Source organism: Orbicella faveolata, unplaced genomic scaffold (assembly GCF_042242905.1).
Source record: "Orbicella faveolata isolate gen_17 unplaced genomic scaffold, um_ofav_v1 contig_47, whole genome shotgun sequence".
Lineage (NCBI taxonomy): Eukaryota > Metazoa > Cnidaria > Anthozoa > Scleractinia > Merulinidae > Orbicella > Orbicella faveolata.
The window spans coordinates 22,940,474-22,963,289 of record NW_028301577.1 but is presented as its reverse complement, the minus strand read 5'-3'; the positions used below and the strand labels follow the sequence as shown (position 1 = coordinate 22,963,289).

The following is a 22,816-nucleotide window of genomic DNA, read 5'->3' as shown; positions in this document are numbered from 1 at the left end:
GGCACAAATATCGCATGATACTAGAAGAAAAATTATAGCACGGTGAATCGAAATATGTTTTAATATCTTGTTTCGCCTGCTTATGGCTCGACTCGCCTTTTACTAAGGAAAAAAACACGCTGTGGACTGTAGGGACCAATAGGGTGCAACAGACAAAAACAAAACCAATCCACACACCTCAACAGCGGACGTTTTGATTGTTCAACAGTTCACAGGTTCCGTAAATTCTCTGGCTTCTATCTCTAAAGGGTCAATTTTTTAACGGCCGTTTGAAATGAGTATTGTATGGGAAGAACAACCCTTTCCATCTTAAGTCCTTTCGCTTACAAATGCTTGTAAATTTTGAAACTTTAAGGCTGCCATAAAATCTCTCCCTTGAGGTTTACTGGCTTGATATTAATTTTCCCACGCCCTTCCTATTTGATATAGCTATCCAGTTTCTTTTTCAAGTGATTGAATATAAAACTATATTTGGATTGCAAGGGGATTGCAAGGTCTTCGCGGTTGTGCTTAGTCCTTTTCCTTCCTGTTAGTCGCGCACGTCACAATCTGGACAAACTGGCAGACATTTTTCTCGCTTCTAGCTCGATGTTTCGCAGCTCGACTTGTAGCATTGTAAGAAAGTCTTACCAGAGCGGTAAAACTTCCAGATTTTACGGCGGTTTGAACACTTGAGAAATTAGAAGTTAGAAGGTTTTGTGTGGACGTAGTGAGACGGGCTTTCTAGAAGTCCAAGCACTGGTTTAGTTTCCATTTCTCGAAAACATAATTTATAAATTGTGTACAAAAGTCCTTGGGGCACTGATGTAGACCAACGGATTTTCTGTGTTTTAACTCTGGTTTGAAAAAGCACTGCTGTACTTTTAAGAACGCGTTGTTTCCCTCCCTACCCAATACAATGCTAAATCTCAAAAGAAATTGCACGTGCTAGTCTTCAGCATTGTATGTGGGGTGGGGGGAGAGGTTAGGCAGGTAAAAGTGTATTCGCACGACTGTCTGGCGTGTGTGCAAAAGCACCAAAAGTGCAAATATTTGTCGCACGACTTTTGTCCATGATTGTCGCTACATGTTTTGTGATAGCTGGACACGTGATCAAATGTGGTAAACCCTTCCCTCTACTCACAGTTATTGAGCAAGAAATGTCGTAAGTCAGCTTTTCTCCCCTCTAGGCGCCCAGTTTGAACATATCTGGATACGAAACTGCATTCGTGTGGTGTGTATTTATATTCAGCGATTGAGATGTTTAAAAAGTCAGTTAAAAGACATCAACTACTTTAATATAAGGTTCAGTGAGTGTTTTTTGTAACAGAGGGGAGGGGGTGTACGACTGAAACATAACTGCTTGCGAGTTTGCCAAGTTCCTCGCTTCGAAATCAGTAAACCGTGAAGGCCTAACAGAAAGCCGTACAGGAACTAGGCAACCTGTGAGTATCAAATGATGTTCGTAACGCAAATTTTCACCGTGTCTTCGACGACGCCTAACCAAAAACGCAGCAATTACTACTCAACAGTATTCCTCGGGTTATGAAACATTTTTATTTGCATAAAATTATTTTCTTTATTGATTATCCGTTCCCTTCACCCATGTAAATGAGTTACGTTTTAAACTAAATCCCGACGTTCACGTGACTGAAGTTAGAATAATATAACCCTTATTGTAACGGTTAAAGTTATTTAAAAAATCGAAGCTGTTAAAGATGATTACAAAAATCATCGCAAGGATAAGTTGCCAAAAGAGGCAATAAATAAAATCTGTTGCTTCAATTTACCGTGTTCATGTCAATGTTGGTTCATAAAGAATAATTCCACCTTTTTTTCTAAGTATAAGAACAAGGAATTTATATAAAGAACGCTTATATAATTTGCACGGCTGATTTTCAACTGTTTGCAGTTTACTGTTTTTAATCGTTTCTAGAAACGTTCTTGGAAGAAAGTTTGAAGTACCTAATGAGATACGGTCTTTAAAACGAAAGCGGATTTTTCTTTTAATACTGCTGTAGTTATGCTCTGGAAAATCGCGTGCAAAATAAACTAATCCGCACAGACAAAAAGATCTAAAACCACTGGGGAGCGCGGGACAACTTGCAGCCCGTGAAAAGCGCAGGAAATATGAAGTAAGCAACTCCCGCACTGGATTGGGTTTGTACGTGATTGGCTGAGATGGCAAAGCCTCTGACCTGATTGGCTAGAGTACATCACACGCGTTGCACGAGTCTCAGCATTGCCTCGCATCTGATTGACCAAAAGAAAACCTCTACACTCGCAAAATAGACTGCCCCAATGAAAACATTATGACCCGTCCACATTACGCCGGAGGAATTTGAAAACGGAGGTTTCACTCTGAAAACGCTTCCAGTACTTTCCATTCACACTACGCCGCAGAACGCAACGATCAACGCTCATTTGAGGAAAACTCGGTCAAGGAAATCACGTGATTATCATAACGCCATCGTTTTGGAAAAGCTCCGTTTTCACAATGTTTTCCGTCCACAAGAAAACGAATTTTTTTTTCGATGACGGATTAGTGTGGACGGTAGGCTTACCGTAGAAATAAAGCTGCGTTTTCAAATTCCTCCGGCGTAGTGTGGACGAACCTTAGATGGAGCAGTCCACTTTAGCTCCCATCTTCCATTACCTAAAAAAATTATACATTTAGATCTTCATTAAATATTTGTTCTCCTCGTTTCCATCGAATCTGCCTATGTCCCATCCCCTTTAACATCCTAAAAAACATCCAAGAATTCTTACAATGACAGGATGTTTCGAATGCTTGAAATCTCAACGAGATAATCAGCGAGCATCGTGAAAACGTTTTAAAACAAATTCTTTATAGTTGCCACAGGCATCACTTTTCAAAATTCCCTGACATTTCCCTCATAAAAATAAAATTTCCCAGACCAAATAAATACAAAACGTCAGATCTAGTGGCAGCTTCTGGCGTCAACTTACATTGTGTACAGGCGATAAGTTTTCAACAAATTTTCCTTCTTCATTAAGTAAAAATAACGTTGAGATCACGGTGACCCCGAATGTTTCTTCCGGCCTTCAATGATATTAAATCAGCCGTGTTAAATTATTTCAATTTTCCCCAATTTTTCTTCAAAATGTCAATTTTCCCAGACCCAGAACAAAATTCCCTGACTTTTCCCCGACCTTGAGGAATTTCATATTTCCCTGACCATTTCCTGACCTGTGACAACCACGTACTCTTCAGGTATGTCGCGCCCTTGTCGTTTACATTGTAAGTACAGGCTTACGGTGAAGTTATTTCAACATTTCGATTCGATTTTCATGTGATTTTGGTTTAATTAGAAATTTTTACAAGTATGTTTGTACATAATTCGTTTAGCTGGTTACCGTATATATATGATATATTAAGTAATGTTTTTGCAAACAAGCATACAAATGTATAAAGGGTACATATATTGACGTACAAACTACTCTTTACCTACACATTTTACAAAAATGACTTATTTTAATTTCATAATATACGTTTATCAATAATCATCGGTCCCAAAATAACGGTCACCAAAATTTCCTGAAAAATAAACACACCACGTATCTTCAGTCACTTACGCAGTTTTAAGTTTTAAGTTTTTTAAACTTCTTTTTCTCGTTTACATTGTACCCTGACGTTTTCCAAAATGAAATCCCCAGGAAGACATATTTTCCCCCTGGGTTATCCTTTCCCCCTGGGTTATCCTTTCCCCCTGGGTTATCCTTTTCCCCTGGGTTATCTTTTTCCCCTCCCCCGTTTTGACATCCCCTCCTCTCTTTCACGCTCATAACTGTTTCATGGTTTTTCTCGCCCTTTCTGCTTAGCTCATCAGTGCTCACTTTTAACTCTGGTTTCCTACATGTAGTAGCATGAAATGCCCAGGGGTATTTCTAGTCCCCCTGGATGGGATGCCAGTCCATCGCAGGGTAAGCCAATCAGGTTACCCCAGCAAATTTTCCTGGGAAAAATCAATACAACAGGCAGTGTGTGAGGAAAGTGTCTTCCCAAAAGCAAAACATAATAATAGCCAGTGCTCGAGCCTTGACCGCTTGATCCTACACGGAAAAGTGGAATATTTCATTTTGTTCCACTTAGGAGCGCATAAATTATTTATGCCAGATAACTGTTAGGATTCTTTGCTATCTTATGAATATTTCTGCGAGAAATTCAACTGCTAAGCTTTGGGAGATTTTCTGAAGAAAGTCAACAGCATCCTAATTGCTTACCTATGCCAGGAATGATGTGGAATTTATCATTGACTTCTGGGTCGACAGCTGCTGTCACTATCTTTACGTTTGGGTATGCATAGGCTATCGTGTGAACACCTACAACAGAACAGTTTGAACCTGATGTTACTTTTCATATGCCACACACAAACATCTCATGGCAGAATTTTTCTTGCGTAAACTTTCCTTAGCCAATATTACCCTGCTTACATTCAAAGTACAAATGTTCAAGATTGTTTCAATCCTGGGGATGGACGGAGCAATCCATAGCAGGTTTACGCCCACCATTTCTTCAGGTTTCTCTTAAAGTTCACCAGTCCAACTATTCTCCTGGGTGGAGAGAGAGCAGGGGTTTTAGCAGGTCATACTGTTGCTATTGTAACCTATTGTGCCACGAAAATGATAACAACGTCTTCACCAATGATTGCGCGGTTTATTGATACCATGACTGTAGCATCAACTGATAAAGAAAACAAACGAAAACAAAGAAAAAAAGCAACAAAAAAATCAACTGATAAAGACTGGTAATAATGACCCACCTAAATCTACGTCTTGTAAAGTGTTGAGAACTGTAAAGAGCCACCATAATACCACTAGTCTGTTACAAAACCTTTCAGTGAACAAAGACGTGAACTTACCTGATTCAGCAGCTATCAGAGACACAAACAGGATATTTTCTTCCTTGACGTCATGGTCCTGTCAAAAGAGAGTTCAATTCCAAGTTAAAGCTGACTAACCACAGAAGAGAATAATTTAAATATGTTTGAAATTTTTGCATAAGTTACATCCTAGGTTCTATTGCAGACTAGCAATAGAATCAGAGTGAGAAGCCCTAGCACGCCTGGAGTTTATACAAATACTGCAGATTGCAATTGGAAACAAAAAACGACATGTTCCAATCTTTTTACTTCTGGTCATAATCTTCAAGCAGCAACTCTAGGTCTGGCTCCATTGCAAGTGCACAGTAGTTCGAATGTGAAACAAGGAGAAGGCCAAAAACTTAATGAAACTAGCGGCCAAGGGAAAAAACTGACCGCTGTAGACGTGCGACCTAGTCCTTTTTGCCACGCACAACAACACTACCTTACAGAATAAGATCTGAAATTGACTTTCCAATCTTTAAGAACAACTACCACTAAGATGGTTCACTCACCAGTAAAACTCTGATGGCCATGAGAGCTGTAAAAAAAGATAGAAATGCTGTAAGAAGAGTGAACATTCAATGAAAGTCAACAAGATAGCGGTTCTGCAACCTGCAGAAAACATGCCAATGAACTCTGTGGAACAGAATTAAAATATCCACCCACCGGCTGCTCCAGTAGCCACTGTTGCATCCATAAGTATAACGTGATCTTCACTGATGTCCTTTGGAAGACGATAATAATGAAGCTAGGAGAAAGAAGCAAAGCCATTAATAGTTACACAGCTAGCAGGTAACATCTTACAAAAACTTACAAACTAAGCTGGGAAAGTCAAATCTTCTCCCTGCTACTTGAGAGAATTGTACTCCACAACTGACTTTAAAATCAAGGAAAAACACACTAAATACTATAATATTAAACATTATTAAATATGCTTTAAAGAAATAATAGATCACCATAACACTTTTTATTAAAAACTGGATCATTAAATTATGCAATTCAAGAGTTTTCATTGGCCAAGCCATCATGGTATATATATACCATGCTCTACAAATATGATAAGCGCTGACGTAACTTTTGCGGTGTTTTTCCTTTTATGTTAAGTTTCTTTATTACATGGCTAGCTCCGTGAGCGGGCACGATGAATCAAATCCTGCGCTGTGATTGGCTACCCGAGCGGGCAAGATGGAGCTATCTTGCTCGCTCGGGACTACCCGCCGTGACTCGCAAGAAAATTTTCCGTGAAAGCCTTATAATAAATCCTTTATTGACCAAGCTTGTTCGGTCAAGATGGCTTGATATTGGCCTCATTCTTTTTTTGCGAGTTTATGGACCACGACTCCGTCTCGGTCCATAAACTCGCGAAAAAAGAACTTGGCCAATATCCAGCCATCTTGACCTCACGCTTGGTCAATAACCCATACATATTTTGAAGGCATTTTAGATAAAACAATTATTGCACTCGCGCTTGTTGGATATGAGTTGATTATTGCCAACTTAGCGCCATGTGCCTCATTGGTTATCTACCATCTCATATCCAAGTATTAAATTAATATTAAATATTTCTTCTAAAATCCCTAACAACTTTAGTTTAATCCTCAAAATATCAATTCTCCTAACTTAAAGTCATACTTCTCTTTCAATGTTACTCCGGAGAATTGGGCAATACATCACAAAAATATCCCCCAGTTGATGATTTTCTTAATTCTCATCACCCACCTACTTGACATTGTATTGATATTGAAAGGAGAGATTAGGTGTTGATCACTTGCCTCGGGTTCTGATGTGTCTTCATTAGTCTGGATGAGAATCTTTCCTATTCTGATATCTTTACACACAGACTCCAGGGCCGGTTCCATGGTTTCACCAGCTCGCAGTATTGACACACCGCACAGCTGCAAAGAAACCACACATACATTAAACAAGAAGAAAAAAATGGTTTAGACTTGTTCCAATGCTGATCATCAGGGGGAGGGGGCAGATCATTCGTTAGAGAGGCCAAATACTTAAATTTTCTGTGGCATACTTGTAGCAGTGCAAATAATAATGGAGTACAAAAGGCACTTAGCCTGAAGCACTAACACACCAAATCTTGCCAACAACACAGGCTAATAGGCACTGTCAGATTTAAGTGTTTTAACAAATCCCCAAAATTTCACAATTCCAAAACTGTCCCTCTCAAGCACAAATCCAGACCCACTGATCGAGAATAGAACAAACTAACCACCAAATCACTAGTAAAGTGTGAACAGTTTTATAAATAGAAGTTAGGCACTTCTTACAATTATTACATTCAAATGGGTCTTACAACCTAAAATACTGGTTTAAAATGTTACAAAACGAGGCGAGAGGCTGGTCATCCAAGGTTTATGTTTGGTCAGCCTAAGAGTTGGATCAAGTTCATTTACAAACAGTTTCATCATCACTCCTATCGCACCATGGGATGCATTAGGCTTTCACTGTCTCTCTGCAGCAGGAGCAGTGTTGTCCCACCATTTGGATTTCTTTCCAGGTCAGGTACATGGACTCAAGTTCTTTCTCTGCTGACCTCCTCCAAGTTATTCTTGTTATTCCCTCTGGTGTCCAGAACAAACTTTCTTTAGCGCCATTGCCAGAGTTGCACAGATTAGTTACTTAAATTACCTATCTAATTTTTAAAGCTACTGCAAATTTGCAACAAAATATAAAGATGCAATTTGTTACCCTTTTTCCTGCAAATCGTTTTCCTTCATAAACTGTTCCTTCCATAGTTCTGACAACATCTCTCTAAAAGAAGAAACCAATACTGGAAAGTTTGAAACTTAAGTACGTTCCACAAGTTGAATTTAGGTTAATTTTGTATCTGAACCATCCTTTACCCCATTCCAAATTTGTGTTTTGGTTATTTTGATTATGAACTCTGAAGAATGCAACAGGAGCAACAGGAGACATAAAATTTAATGACAGCCCTGCAACATGCAAAAAAGCAGAAGAGCCCAAAATAGCTGGATTAATAAGAAAAGAAAATCTACACTTACTTTAAAAGGTAAGAGTGAGAGTGCATGCTCGATAAGAATTCTCATCAACCTCTTGGAATAAAAGATAAAATCGTCTCTACTAGCATTCTCATTCCTGACAACAAAACAGACCACAGACAAATGGTAAGCAAGCTCCAAAGGCATTAATAAATGGTAATTAATATTTCACTGTTTTTTATGTCTCTGTTACTTTACCAGTGTTCATTTAATTCCAGTGGAACACCACATTCCCACCATCTTTTGAAAACTATAAAATCACCTCAGTAAGGGACCTATTGCCACAATTGCTTCAAAATCAAGGCATCTTTTGCTACATTAAAAATCAGGTTTACATCAAGGTCTATACGACACAAATGAGCAAAACAAACATACATGCTTAACATTCAATTTCCTCTGTTTGTTTCCTGTGGACGTCACTGAATTTTATTGTACCTTTCAATAACACATGAATTCTGTTCAGTCAATGATTTCACACTCCAGGAAACAGAAGTTTACTTCAGTGGGTTCTAGGGTCATGGTAGTGGGTTGTAGTTGTTACATTTCACTCCATTATGTTTCTTTCTTGTTTTTAAGGCTCGTTGGTTGTCATTGTAATTTATTATGATTGACAGCAGCCAATAAGTTTTTGACAGCAGCCAATAAGTTATTGACAGGCAGCCAATAAGTTATTGACAGGCACAATAATGTACCAAAAGGAGCCTACTGTATTCATTTATACAGATCTAACCTAATAATTGCATGAAGTCCTCTGACTTGTGATGTACTTTCTAAAATACTCAGTGAGCTGGGTAGTGGCTGTCCCTGATGCGCAGACCGAAGCTGCGCTCTGTAAACAGAGAGTGAAAAACAGCAGCATAACTAGTTAAAAATGTCGAAGTTAGCTAGTGGTTTCACTTTTGGCCCCAAGCTCAAACTTTTATCCCAATTCCCCTCGCTATCTGGACAAGACGTTTCGTAAATGTTGCTGTAGGTTCAAAAGCATATCAAACAATTTCCATTAGTCAACAGCCCTTTTCATTCTTATCCACCTGATCTGTGTTACTCATTAAACAATATGATAATCAAAATTTCAGATTGTAGCAAACCAAACACACAAGACCTCTTCTTGGCCACTGCTGTCAATGACTACTACTTCTTGTATGGAGAACATGAGCCAGAACAAGGAATTTTTTGTTTCTATCTGATCTTAAATTTTGTCTCAGTGTTTCGGAGTGCTCAGTCTGAGAGATGGCAATCTGACACAGTCTTAATCAGTCTCTCGCCATTTTTATGGCATAACGTTAAATGGTAAAAAGTCTGCATACAAGCCAAATGGCCCACCAGGCCAGAGCTTTGCCGATAATTGTACATCTGGGTGGAGAGAGGCACTGTGAGACCAAAGTGTCTTGCCCAAGAACACAACACAATGTCCCCCGCCAGGACTTGAACCTAGACCACTCAATCCAGAGTGGAGTGCACTAACCATGAGGCCACTATGCCTCAACTATGGCATAATGTAACAACTATTATTTTAAAGACAATGGAACATTAAACAGTTTTCGCACCTGAAATTGAATCCTCTCTAAATGGGAAAGAAAGTGGTCAAGAAATATTATTTTGAGTGGAAAGTATAGTAAGTTTTGTTCAAGTAAAACATCCAAAAGACTGAACACTTAATCTAACCTGCTCGAGTTGCGTCCTCACGTGACGTACAATCAAATCTATTGCAACATTATTCTCTCCACCTTGATAATACAAAAAGAAATAAACCACTATAAACAGTAAGATCTCACATTGGATAAAAACAATGTGCTTTGAATTAAACACTGAGAAGGTAGAGTTGGTACAAATGTATCTTGTTGGTGAAAGTTGATGTAACAGCATTCTAGTAGGGCTGTCAATAAGGGCCACAACCCGTAGCACCTGTCACGGCTGAAAATGCTTGATGGGCCCTTGTTGATACAATTCTCCCATAGAGTAACAAATTCGTTACAGGTATGAAGATCCTATTTCCCAAGACTTATGGGCTTATTCACAATAGCAGCCAGACTAGGCAGAAAACAAGTACAAAGATAAAGAAGAAACACATGAAATTTCCGCAACAAAAAAAAAATCAAGCCAAATTACCAGGACAGATACAAACCTCTTGGCACAACAATGTCAGCATACACAACCGTTGGCGCAATGTACTGATCAAAAGCCTAGATTACACAACACAAAAGACAGAAGTAAATATATCTACTTTACTGAATAAATGCTTGGAAGTTAATTTCCCTAGATCTACAAAATATATTCTGACTATTGACAAGCAAATACTTACAGGTTTCACAAAAGTGTTGTACTGCTGCAAAACACCAACAAGATCTCTTTCTCTTTCAGTGATGTCCCTCTTCAATCTAATTAATATGACAAATAATAAAATTATAATCATACAGGACAATGTTCACATTCAGCAAGCAATTTTGGCATGGCTTAATCAGGAATAGATGTGCGAGGCTGTCACTGGCTACAACACACAAAGGAATACATATATCTTATTATATGTTTTGGTGTGTAGTATTGCTGTATATTTTTTCGCATTGTGTTGTAATTTGATGAGCCTGTAGGGTGAGTCAAAATACAAACAACGAGTAAAAATATACAGTGATACTACACACCAAAACATCTAATAAGAGATTTATTATCCAACTGCTGTAGTCAATATATTTATTAGTGAAAGAGGGAGAGTGTGACAGTTTTGTGTGCACGCGCCGACCTGTACGGCAAACAGGTTTTCTACTGTACAAATAACTGTACAATATTGCTGTATATTACAGTGTCCCCAATTAGCACATTAGTGCTAAATACAGTGACACTTAAAGTGCACCTAACCCCCAAATTTTTTTTTCACTAAAATGAATCTACTTGTTCTTTGAAATAGTTTTGCGAAAAAATTTTTGGATTCCGTTAAATCCTCGATTTTCTGTGCCCCGACGAAATCTTGAAAATAGCTCCAAAACACGGCCATTTTGTTTCACGACCGAGTTTGAGGAGAATGGGTCCAGCGGTTCTTGTGACGTCTACCCAGGAAGGTTGGATATCTTACGTCCTCTCATTTTGTTCAGGATGGTGCAATACACATTCGAAAAGTGCGCAGAAATGCCTTTCAGAGGTGCTGTCGGCTGTTGCAGCAATATGACAGATTTAAAGAAAGATATACTGTACAATTTACTGACGATGATCAGCTAATGGTGCAATAAAGACGTAAATGATGGTTGATTTTGTCGAACCGAAACAAGCGAACTGAATCTGTGAGAACCATTGAAGAACTCTCACTGGAATTTGTTCCGCAGACTTTCGAATGCTATTTTCATAAATTTTCAGCTTAAAGCTAACCAACAATTTGTAGAAATACTACCGACAACCTATATCTTCCAATCCCGCAGTATTTATAACATAACCGGCAAAGTTGTGTGATCCGATCATGATCAAGAAGCATTTATACTGATATGTAAATAGATCGCAACTGTACGGCGCTAACCAACACTTATTTCTCTTTCGATTTAGATGAAAGTCGACGATTAATCCTTTAGAATTACATGCCACAGTAAATGGTTTGAACCCAGGAGTATCAGTAGTTCGTATAGTGTGATCGTCCGGGTGAGTGTAGTTCTGAAAAGAACTGTTGTTGGTGACTGACGTTTCGACAACCTGAGCGGAAGTCATCTTCAGAGTCAAGTGAATAGTGTTTGTCAGTCGATGATCTTATAAGTCTGGTCCGTTGAACGTGATTGGTCAGTATAGCCATGATGGTATTGGCTGAAAGACTCGTGTAAAGTTTGTCATCAGTCATTGGTGGGTTTCGATCCGTCTATTGTTAGTCAAGTAGGTCGGTTTTGGCCCGTGTATTGTTAAGTCGGTCTGTTAGAAGTCCGTTTGTCGGTTTCGTTTCTGTCGTGGATAAGTCGTTTGTAAGGCGCTGGTAGTTGTTGACATCTGTTAAGAGGCATTTGTTCTAGGTTAGTGTACCAGCTTTCCAGAGTCAGTCGTTGAAAAAAGTTTGTACTGTAGGTTAAGCACCGAGCAGAGTCCCAGTCAATGTTGTGGTTTGTCAGTTGATGATGTACAGCAATGTGATTGTTGGCATCACCATTTAGAATTACATGATAACAAAATTGTTAGACTCGCAGAGTTTTTTGAAGGTTTGGAAATCAGCAGTGCGACAATGACCGCGTAACATCTGCGGACCACTTAGGGAACACATCCTTTCGCTTATCCGACGAATTTCACTGCAAACTTTGAGAACAATTTACATTGGTTATTTGGAGTTACGACTTAAAACGTGTGACAATGTGAAATCGATAATTGTATGAAATGTTTCCTTCCGCCTTGCTTTCCGCAGCTTCAAAAATACAGGTCCAAACAATACGATTTTCAATCGATCGAAGCCAATGTTTTGGAGGTCATCAAGTCTCGAAAACTGCAACACGTACGTCGCTGTTATAAACATGAAGCATTCAACTGAAAGTAAAACACAAACTGGAATTAACAGAACAATCACACCTTGACAAAATACATCCTCGCTAAGGACAAATGTAAATGGGCTATAAACACGCGTGGGAATCTTATGTTTAGTTCATGAAATTACCATCCAAAGCAGTCCTTGAGTTTTCTTTCCTGCTTTTCGTTTGCCTGCTCCTCCACTTCGTATCTAGCTTTCCATTCCTAATATACAAGCAGATTGTTCGCAAAGAAGTCTTCCCCTTCATCGCTTGAAATATTGTAAATTGCTCTCAAAGCTCTAATAAGCAGTGAGTTCACAGTAGTCGAACGTGCTCAATCGAAGTTTATTTTGGAGTCTTCCGAATCGAAACTTAACTCTGACTCCCGTGACGAAAAAGAAATGATTCTGAGACAAAACTTGGACGTTTTAGTCCCAAAATACATTGGAACGATTAGTTTTGTGTTCCATTTTCTCGAGCAAATAGAGAGAGTTGACTGAGGCACTATTGTGTTTGGTTCCTGGGTAGACGTCATCAGGTACCGCCGCCCCAGACTCCCTAAAACGTGGTCGTGAAACACTTCAAGCGCGACTTTAAAAGGGCATAGAAAATCGAGGATTCAACCAAATTCAAAAATTTCTTCGCCTAAATGCTTCAAATAAAGTCTAGATTCATTCTAGCGAAAAAAAAAATTTGGGGTTAGGTGCACTTTAAATAAAGTGATTATTATTATTATTATCATTATCATTATCATTATCATTTTCATTATTATTATTACTATTATTACTATTATTATTATTGTTATATTTGTACTGTTATTTGGATGGAATTCGCTGCAGTTGGATTATAAAGTTTGGGTATCAAGGAAGGGACCATTGTATGACGACCCCAGACTACTGCTTTGAAGAAGACTATCAGGCAAGATTATCAAGTTTGAGGGTGTTTCTCTCCACTCTCGAGCATAAATGGGTACCACCAAATTGTTGGAACTTCCTGACAAGAAATTATACCAGAGTTTAAGGGGTGGGTTGAAAAAAAAGGGCTTTAACATTTCACTTAACCATGCTTATTTTAATTCATGTGGTTCAAACTGACCTTCTTGCCAAACGAATATCAGGATCGGCATCAACAAACACCTTCATGTCCATCAACTAAAAAGTACAGAATTTCCAACGTAATGATCCTTAGAATCTGAGCTAACTTGAAAAATGAAATGATTAAAATCTTAACATTTTAGAATTTCTGCCTTACATTTCTCAGGTCCTTGTATGCAAATGCCATTATCCCTTCAAAGATGATCACATTGGCCCCATATAAATCATTCTGAGGAATCATACATATATAGACTTTATTAATGTGTCAGAGGTATTTAGCTAAAAATAGCTAATACTAAATCAAAGAATTAAAACTAGGTGAGTTTCTTATTTAACAGGGCTTGAACAAAACTTGAATTCTAGCTTGCCCTTTGGACAAGCAGATCTCAAATTTTGTTTGCGTAGTAAGGATGATAGGTTACTTGCCCGGCTGGAAAATCAACTCGTCCTGGCCAACCAGACAGCAAATTTTTTTAACCCTATATTAACCTTGCCCAAAACACTCTATATTTTTTGGTACCTTGAAATGATCTTAAAAGTGCTTTAAAGCATGAGTTGTGTAATTAATCCAGTTTTATTAATCTATTAATAATATATTATGCTCACATACCTTCTGGTCTAGTCTGCTGTGAGTCTTGAAGTCATAAATTGGCACCTAAAAAGATGAAATTACAAGAATGAAGGCACCTTTTTAAATAAAATCTGTGATTACAGAAATGGGAGGTACAATGTACTGTAGTTTGACGGTTAGTGCATAGGACTGTTATCTCAAATTCTTGAAGTTTGTGTTGACAACTCTCACACAAGCAGGGACATACTGGTAGTAAAGGGCCATCAGCTACACTGTGGCTAATTTCACTGGCTGAAATAGAGCTTATAACCGACTGACATTTCACCAGAATACAAAGACTGGGCACTGGGGTAACTTATGATAATTATAAATAGTAATAAATAGCATTTTTATAGCACCTATCCAAGCATGATCTAGGCCCTTTACAACTTATAATTTAGAATAATATTAAAAATAAAATAAAACAAGAATCAATAAAATTATTCCAAAAAGACTTCCTTAAATACATGCATTTTAACAATAAGCTGAGTTTTGAAAATTTGAATGTGCAAAGGCCAGGAAAGCCACATGTGCTTGTCAATAAGCCAGCCTTGTTTTGTTCTTAGCTATATCCCTGGACAAGACATTTCCACAGTGGCTCTGTGTCAAGTAAATCCATTTCTTAACCTGTATGTAGCAGTTGCATACCAATGTTAGATTATTACCCCTCTCCCTGTAAGGGATGATAGTCCATTACAATGTTCCCCACAGCATGGCTATTTTGTCAGCTGTTAAGTTTATATTTTCAAGATTGATTTCCAACTTCAGGCAAAAGTAAGGAGTCCAGGCCTCTCATATTGGAATTTCTTGTTTGCAAAAGTACACATCTCACTTTTATTACCTGCACACTCTTTCCTTCTTTCAATTTCTTCAAGACGCTTGCAGCCAAGTCAGCATCAAATGAATCTTACAGAATGATAAAAGCAAGACTTAAATTGAACCATGTCAGTGTTCAACTTTCAAATCCTCTATGTTATAAAAGCAAACTCAGATAATTAAAGCAAACAAGTGTTAGACAACTAGTAACAAGTGCAAAACCACAGTGCCTTCCAAGAAGACTACTGACAGTAGAGTTCCAGTTAAGGACTAGGATGCAAGCGCTGTGCCCTAGGGCTAGATGTATAACTCTCACTGTTCCTTTCTCCATATACAAACGTAATGAAATGAGTAAGTGTGACCAAAGAAAACTGATTTTATTTTCAGAAGTGACATCTGATGGACTAGGAAAAAGCTACTAACATTTATTTATGACTCTTACAGCCCTTTTCACGGTTGCCTTTTCTCATCTGTATTACAGTATAGTCCAACAGGTATGCAAGAGAATTTCAGGCAATTCTGTAGTTTCTGCCAAAAATAATTTGCACCTCAGTCAGGTTCAATAGCGATTCAAAGGAGAAAAGTTGATCGTGAAAAGGGCTATTGAAGCAGCTTTGAATGCTAAATGCAACCTACTGGGAACAATCTTGAGAGTGATTTTTGCAGTATTTTGCTGTGTTGTACAAGGTTATCTTCAAATTGAGGGAAACCTCAGAAAGAGCAATCAAAGGAATAAGGACTGTTGTAGCTGGAAAAAGATTCGACTTAATACAAATCACAACACAAGTTTTTCAAGATGCAATATCCATAACAAAGCCCCTTTAAACTGTTTGCTTCTTGTCCTTTATCAACTATACCTGGATGATCAAAGTTATACTCATTTCTGAGGGCTGCTTTATGCTGCTCAAGCGTTAAAACCTATTGGAATCAAATAGGTAAAGCATGAGACCTTCCCTACAAATATATAATAGGACAGAAATTAAGGGTAACTCACAGTTAGAGGATACATGCTATTAGTAGAATTCTACTAGTATACTAATGCAAATGCTGCAATCTGATTGGCTGAGCTACTCGTATACTATCAGCCACTAGAATGCAGAAGCTGTCGGTTGTCCACGAAATGCGATGTTTTTATTGTTTTTCCGAAGTTTTCGATGAAAGTTTAGATTTAAATGGATAATTATATTCCTGAGAAGACAAAAAGAAGGACATAAACAGGTTCTTGACGTTAAAAACTTGAAATTATTGAAAAACTGGCGCGCGCGCATAAACAACTGCAAATTTACCAAGGACAATTCAATATGTGTGATTCTGTTAAAGCGTAAAGTTCAATAATGCGTCAAAATATATTTGGAAACCATTATTTGCGTTAATTTAAGTTAGAATTCTACTCAAACAATAAGATTATTCACTCTCAATTTCTATGAGGCGATAGTTGATTCGGCCTTTGGCCTCATCAACTATCACCTCATAGAAATCTCAAGCTCATAATCTAATTATTGTTAATAAGTATGGTCTAAAGATCAGTTAGTACAGTGGAAACCCCACCTTATGACCACCCTGTTAATACGGCCACCTTGTTACTGCGGCCACTTTATTCTGGCTCGAAAAAAGGCTCAGTCAGTCATTTTCTTATTTAAAGAACCCCTTTAACACGACCCTTCCGATAATATGGCCGGATTTTTGAGGCCCGTTGGTGACCGGATTAACAGGGTTCCACTGTTAGTAGTCATTTGACTTTGTGAAACATTTGTACAGACATTTACTTTGTACTTTCGGAAATTCTGTCGAAGGATATTAGTTGAGTACATAATGATATGTCTAGTAATAGTCCTGGTGCTGTTCACCGTTGAAGCCAAGATAGCGCTCTACAGTAAAGGAGCAAGCTATAACTGTAAATGGGCTACTCAGTTTTTGAGCACATGTATTTTAATACAAACCTGTTTGGTAGACTAACACAAGGTTTGCCCACTCACCAGCTAATCTCCATGTAAACTGGAGCAAAAAAACCATTCAAGGTATGAACGCATGCATATTTAAACCAGCAAAACGCATTCATATTGTTCCCATAGTCTAACCGATGCTTCATTTGTATATATGGAGATTAACTGATGAGTAGGCCAACCTTGTGTTGGTCTGTAAAAGAGATTTGCAAGTTACATTACAATCCACATGCACTCAAAAACTGAGAAGTCCATCTACTGTTGTAATAATGTCATGTTTACATACATGTACATGATTGTAGGAGAGTGTGGCAGAGAGCTGAAATGGAGACTCTATGATCAGGCTAAAGCAAAAAGGATCAATTAAGGCCGTTTGTAACCACATGGCATTGATGTGTGGACTTTTTCAGTATATCAGATTGCTTGATGAGTAGACACCTCACCTTGTAAAATGAGTCCAGTGATAACATGCTGACCCAAGGAACACCAAGCTGTTCAATGATCTTGTTTGCAACGGTTGTTTTCCCCGATGCACTTCCTCCACATAAACCTGAGGTGCAACATGGAGATTTTCACATACATTTGTAACATTCAGCAGTCACTACAATAGTGTATCAAGTTCCTTTCAGTTACTTTAAGTGGGAGGCACATCTCTTTGTGGTTCTGACACTAAAACATTTAATTCTGCCGGTAACAGTACCAGCAGCTAGCACACATAAATGAGAATAACCCTTCAATCACAAGAATTCCCCTTAAATCACAGCATTCTGTACAATACTCAACAGGTAGCTGCGCAATTCTATCTTTTGTTTATTGTGCACTTGCTGTAAAAATTCTTGCTCATTCCACAGCGTCATTGGAAATTCCTAGGGTGTGGGCTATCTCAAAAGTTATTAATAATAATAATTAAAAATAATTATTTTGAAAGAAATTGAACAGTGTGTATATCCAGAGAGGTGGGAATGGGTGTTCAAACAAGAAAGCTTCCTTAACTGTCAGGGATACCGTCATTAAGTGAATCCTTCAGCAAGACAAATTTGATGCTATTTTTGGCAGAAGATTAATTTGTCCAAACCTGTAACTTCATTTCATGGCAAGAAAGTAGCCAACTTTACCAGGAAAAAGAAACAGGTATTACTTTTCTCTGTTGGTTGTGGGTGACAATAAAGAGCTGCCGCATTATTGTTAATTACACATAATTAATATTTAACTTTAAGTACTGCTTTACCTATAACAAATGGCTCTTTGAGTTGTCCGTGAACATTGTACCATGGAGGGCGGCCTAAAAAGGGAAAACAAACAATTTTAGAGATAAATGTGTTAGTTTGGGGAGGTTAACTCCAAGGTCAGTTTTTTTTATATTGTTGGACAGGACATCATCTTAGCTTTATATAGGCTGTGCATAGACTACAAAAACGTAGGGAAGTAGTCCACAGGCAAAATGAGAATAAGTCTCTAATTTTACTCGTGCATACTCAACACTCTGGGGCATTAATTTCAGTTCTGTGTTATTTCTGGAAAGCTACCATAAAACATCACTCTTCTTAGTTAGTTAATGGCCTTGCTCATCATGGTTCTCTCTGTAGTTCAGCAGCTAGGACATTTGACAGATATTGGGGGGTCATGGGTTCGAATCTCCTCAGGGACTGAAATTTTTTTCTTTGCCGCAAGCTTGTGACATACCAAAACATTTCATCTCTCGCATTTATCTACCAAGCTTAACATTTACCATCTTAGTTTCTTTATTTATCCCCACATGGGATGCTTTTAGCATTGCAGATCCTAGCAGTATCCAGAATGTGTTTTCCAGATCATGTGGTTGAGTAGAAAAAGTTTGGTTTCTAGAAACTTTTGAAATGTGTGGCCCCAGTCACAAACATGATCACGGCTTCATTAAGTTTAATATGATGTTCTAGTAAAGTTGCTGTTACTGATGGAAGCAGTTCCTTTGCATTCAATAACACTGGCAAGGATGGAGAAATTGCTGGCTGTCACTGGCAGCCAGCCACTATTTTAAACCCTGAGTTACTCTATGTTCTCCTGCATCTCTTAAAAATCATCCTTACAAAGTTCTTTTAATTAAGTCTCTCCATTTGCATGCAGTTAGATCACCAATGTTAAAAAGAAGAGGAGAAAAGGAAGATTGGCAAAATATCAAATACAATGACGTCCAAAACAGCACTGCTATTATTTCAAGACAAAGGGTAATTTGCAAGGTAGATTTTACATGCCAATTATTACAGCTTGGAGTCCAATCCTTGATTATCTGGACTCGTTAGGACTTGTGCAAGTAATCATGATAATCAAGGCTCTGCGTGATAAAAGTTGAATGCAAATAAATCATAAATCAAGGCCTTGGCAAAAGTCTGGGTGATATAAAAGTCTTAAAAATCAAACTTGATTGAGATTTAGTAGCACATAATATGACAAAGTTATCCTGGACATGTTGCCCTGTGACTCTTTTGTTCTTCTTAATTAACAAACTTTAGAGTCTCATTTATTATCTCCCCCTAACATACTTGCATTTTGTTCATCAACTTTAAAAATAGTCAAAGAGAAGAGAAAGATACAAAATGGGAAACTTTTCAAAATAAAAATTTTTGACATCAGCTGCTATTTCAAAACCAAAGCATATTTATTTGCTACAATTTTACACTTTGATTATTACAGTGTAAGTACAGCTTGGAATTGTTTCTGATCAATTAACAACTACTTAAGATTGAAACAGCTGGCATATCAAATGATTTCCTATGACAATGCTCAAAATTTCAGCTCTTTAAATCTGAAGCAGTGGTTGATTCAGCTTATCACCTAAAGTATCACAAAAAATCTAACTTAAAACAGTGATGCATGAAACATTTGGTTACTTAATGTAAATGTTTCAATATGTTGCAAGTTGTTGAAGCAACAGACAAACTGCTATGACTTTTACCATCACAGTACCAATCCATACACTAAGTACGCTTTTACATATGTAGATTTTTATTTAACATCATGTCAGGTGGTAAAAGCCTTCTTTAAATATTCATTGCACAACACATGAATTCAACATTCTCTGATCTGGAATCAACAGAACCATTTGTTGCTCAACAAACACAAAACATGTAACTAAAGTCTTGCCAAGTGGTTTGAAAACAATGGTACAACCATTTGCAAGATAAGCTACATTGTATAGAACTTTTATCGTAAATATCTGGAAAAGATTACTCTAGTTTTACCCTGGTTTTATTCACAATTTTTCATGAGGACTCAGATATCAAAATTAGCTAAAACTGTAGACTTTTCATAAATCTATACACTATGTCCAAGAAGCATATTCCTAATTCATACAAAGGGGAGCAGGGTTTGCATAGTGGTGAGAGCAAAATCCTCCCACAAAAGTGGCCCAGGATAGATTCTGGCCCGGTGCCATTTGCGGGTTAAGTTTGTTGTTGGTCGTTATCCCTGTGCCAAGAGTTTTTCTCTGGGACCTCCGGTTTTCTGCGCTCAAGAGGAAACCAACATTTCAAAATTCCAGTTCAAGCATGGAGAGTGGACCAGCAAGAAACTCGGCCTGGGCTGGCATGGTTTTCTCTCTTTATGTAGTGATTAACTTCAATTTTTTTAGATTTTTTTCAAGGCCAAACCATGGTTACCTAAACTCTACACCTCCCCACTAGATCTCCTCCTCATTTCACAGGGGAGGGAGGGCTGTATAAATAAAAAAGGTGGCCAATAATTGGTCAAAAATTATACATACTGCAATGGACACTTTGTTTAAGTTCTGTTATCCAGTTTCAACAGGCGCTATTAGCGAGCATCCGTTCACCAATAGTAGGTTGTTTAAATTTAAACTTAAGCTTAACTAAAATTTTTCCTTAAGCTTTCACTGGTGGGCGACAAAAAAAAGCGACATTCCCTAATTTGCTTAAAGTATTAAGATCTCGAAGTGAATATTATAAGGAAGATATAAATTTAAGCTTACCTGCGGTGTAGATGGTTTTGTTTGAGCGACGAAACACTCGCACGTTTTCCGGTTTGGACTTCAACGGAGAACTCGGAGGCTCTTTCAGATGTGATGGGGCGCCATTAGGACTATCAAAAACCACACAGCAAAGTTAAGTTGCCCAGCAAAGAGGAGAACGATAAATGGCACATTGAAAAATTACCTTCCGCAGCTTCCTGAACTGTCTTCATTCGGAGAAATTGATCTTAAATCTAATGTCAAGCCACATGGGCTTTCAGACTTTGCCGCCATGTTTGTCGCTGCGTGATAACGTCCGCGCATATTATAATGGTATCTACCGCTGTACAATAACATCCCCTGCAGGCGCCATCCAGCTTGTCAAAAAAATTTCCCTCGCGGAAAAAATATCGCAGGTTATGTCAAAAAATCAAAGCTCTAAATTTACCAACCAAGTTCCGGCCTCTACGCCCACAAAATGTTTTTTGCATTAACAAACCAATTGCTTTCTTCATAAAAGAGTTGAAATTGTCTTGTCTACCGCAAACACAACTGAGTAAACCACGACTACAAAGACAACATGGAACCTTAAACTCGATCCAAACGCCGAGAAAACCAATAAACCCGACAGGGAATATTAAAATTTTAATTTCTTCTCCTTGGTGTGTTTTGGCTGTCATGATAGCAGACATTCGCGACCATTTACAAGTTACCTTCTACAATAACATGCAAATTGCAACTAAACTTAATGTGTTTTGTTTTCGTTCTTTCTGGTATCCACTGTCGCCGAGGGCGAAAAGGGGAAAACGTGCTTCAGCAATTTCGAGTTTTCTACTGATATTTTCTATTTTGAGCTTTTGGTAACGATTACCTGTGCGACGTCAAAAGTACCCTTTTCTGGGCTTTTAAATTATTTTTTTTTTAACATAGTCAAGCGATTCACTGCATTTTGACAGGTGAAATATTCCAGCAGACTTGTTCAGGTGAACAATTAACAGTTTTAGGCGAAACATTTTAAACAAATCCTGCCATTTTCGGCTCGATTTCGATCTTTTACTCTCACAAAAATCGAATAAACAAAATAAACTTGAGCATTCGAAGAAAAGAAAACGACAGAGTGAACTAACAATAAGACCGTTTTAGGGGGATTATGGCACTTGCCTGAGCGCGAGCGTAGCTCGTACCAACTAAAATTTTAATTGCCATTGTTCACTTGTGTCTCGGTCGCTTGGAACTGAGAAAAGAAAACTTTCAATTAGCTACAAAAGGAAAATTCATGATGGATTAAACCGCAGAAGAAAAGAGCATATATTCGCATGGTTTTTAGTTGTCGAGACTTAAAGTCTTATATTTTTAAGTGACACTAGTGGAATACATAAGCTGAAAGTTCTAAAAGTGCTTGAACGTATGGCGTGGGCGGTATCTAAAGTGACGTATGTAATGACATAGCCCGCGGGATACGTATATTTATTAGTCTTCAACCAACAAGTAGAAACGTCCGCTCAAATGTTAAAGGTGGCCAGCTAATGGAACGTGTTTTAGATCGGTGGAATATCAAGAAAAACCGCATCTGCGTTCAGGGAAGTGACACGATTCTACTTCCCCCAACGGCTTTTTTTGCTTCGTTTATGATTTGACAAGCGCGTGTTTATTCAGTGTTTGACAGCTCGGAGATTCGTATTCCATTCTTGATACAGGGTTGACTGGCTCGCATTGTTCACAAACAATATTAAAACATGGTGAATGCGGCTTTCAAAGACGAAACAATACGTGCGTCGGGTTGACAAGAGTAACTCCGGCAACCTTAAAAGGCGTTAGATACTTTCGCAATTTCAGAAAAATAGAGAAAAAAGAACAGCGATCTAATTTCCCCGATTGAAACAACCTGTAAAATCTTAGAAGCAGCAGCCAAAACAAACCGTTGGAAAAAGTTCGTACCACCTAGTAGTTTGCCTTTCAGTAAACTCCGCAAATAATTTATTCCTGTGGCTTCTAATTTGGTTTTAGTTGGAATATAATAGCGCATCGTGCGATGCTCAATTTTCATAAACTGAATATCCATCTATTC

General features: G+C 38.1%; 1 protein-coding gene across 1 annotated transcript; it reads right to left on the bottom strand.

Moving 5' to 3' along the window:
* Positions 1 to 1,517: 1,517 nt before the first annotated feature.
* LOC110060984 (uridine-cytidine kinase-like 1) lies at positions 1,518 to 21,236 on the bottom strand. The gene is made up of 22 exons (XM_020767801.2): positions 20,954 to 21,236; positions 20,770 to 20,879; positions 18,034 to 18,087; positions 17,249 to 17,355; positions 15,720 to 15,780; positions 14,888 to 14,952; positions 14,047 to 14,091; positions 13,594 to 13,665; positions 13,438 to 13,493; positions 10,182 to 10,257; positions 10,005 to 10,062; positions 9,545 to 9,606; positions 9,427 to 9,443; positions 8,610 to 8,708; positions 7,883 to 7,976; positions 7,569 to 7,631; positions 6,638 to 6,760; positions 5,532 to 5,613; positions 5,378 to 5,403; positions 4,863 to 4,920; positions 4,225 to 4,323; positions 1,518 to 3,538 (listed from the first exon to the last, which is right to left on the bottom strand). The coding sequence occupies exons 1-22, from the start codon at positions 21,103 to 21,105 to the stop codon at positions 3,498 to 3,500; spliced, it is 1,620 nt and encodes a 539-aa protein (XP_020623460.1). The 5' UTR covers positions 21,106 to 21,236; the 3' UTR covers positions 1,518 to 3,497.
* Between the last annotated feature and the right edge of the window lie 1,580 nt (positions 21,237 to 22,816).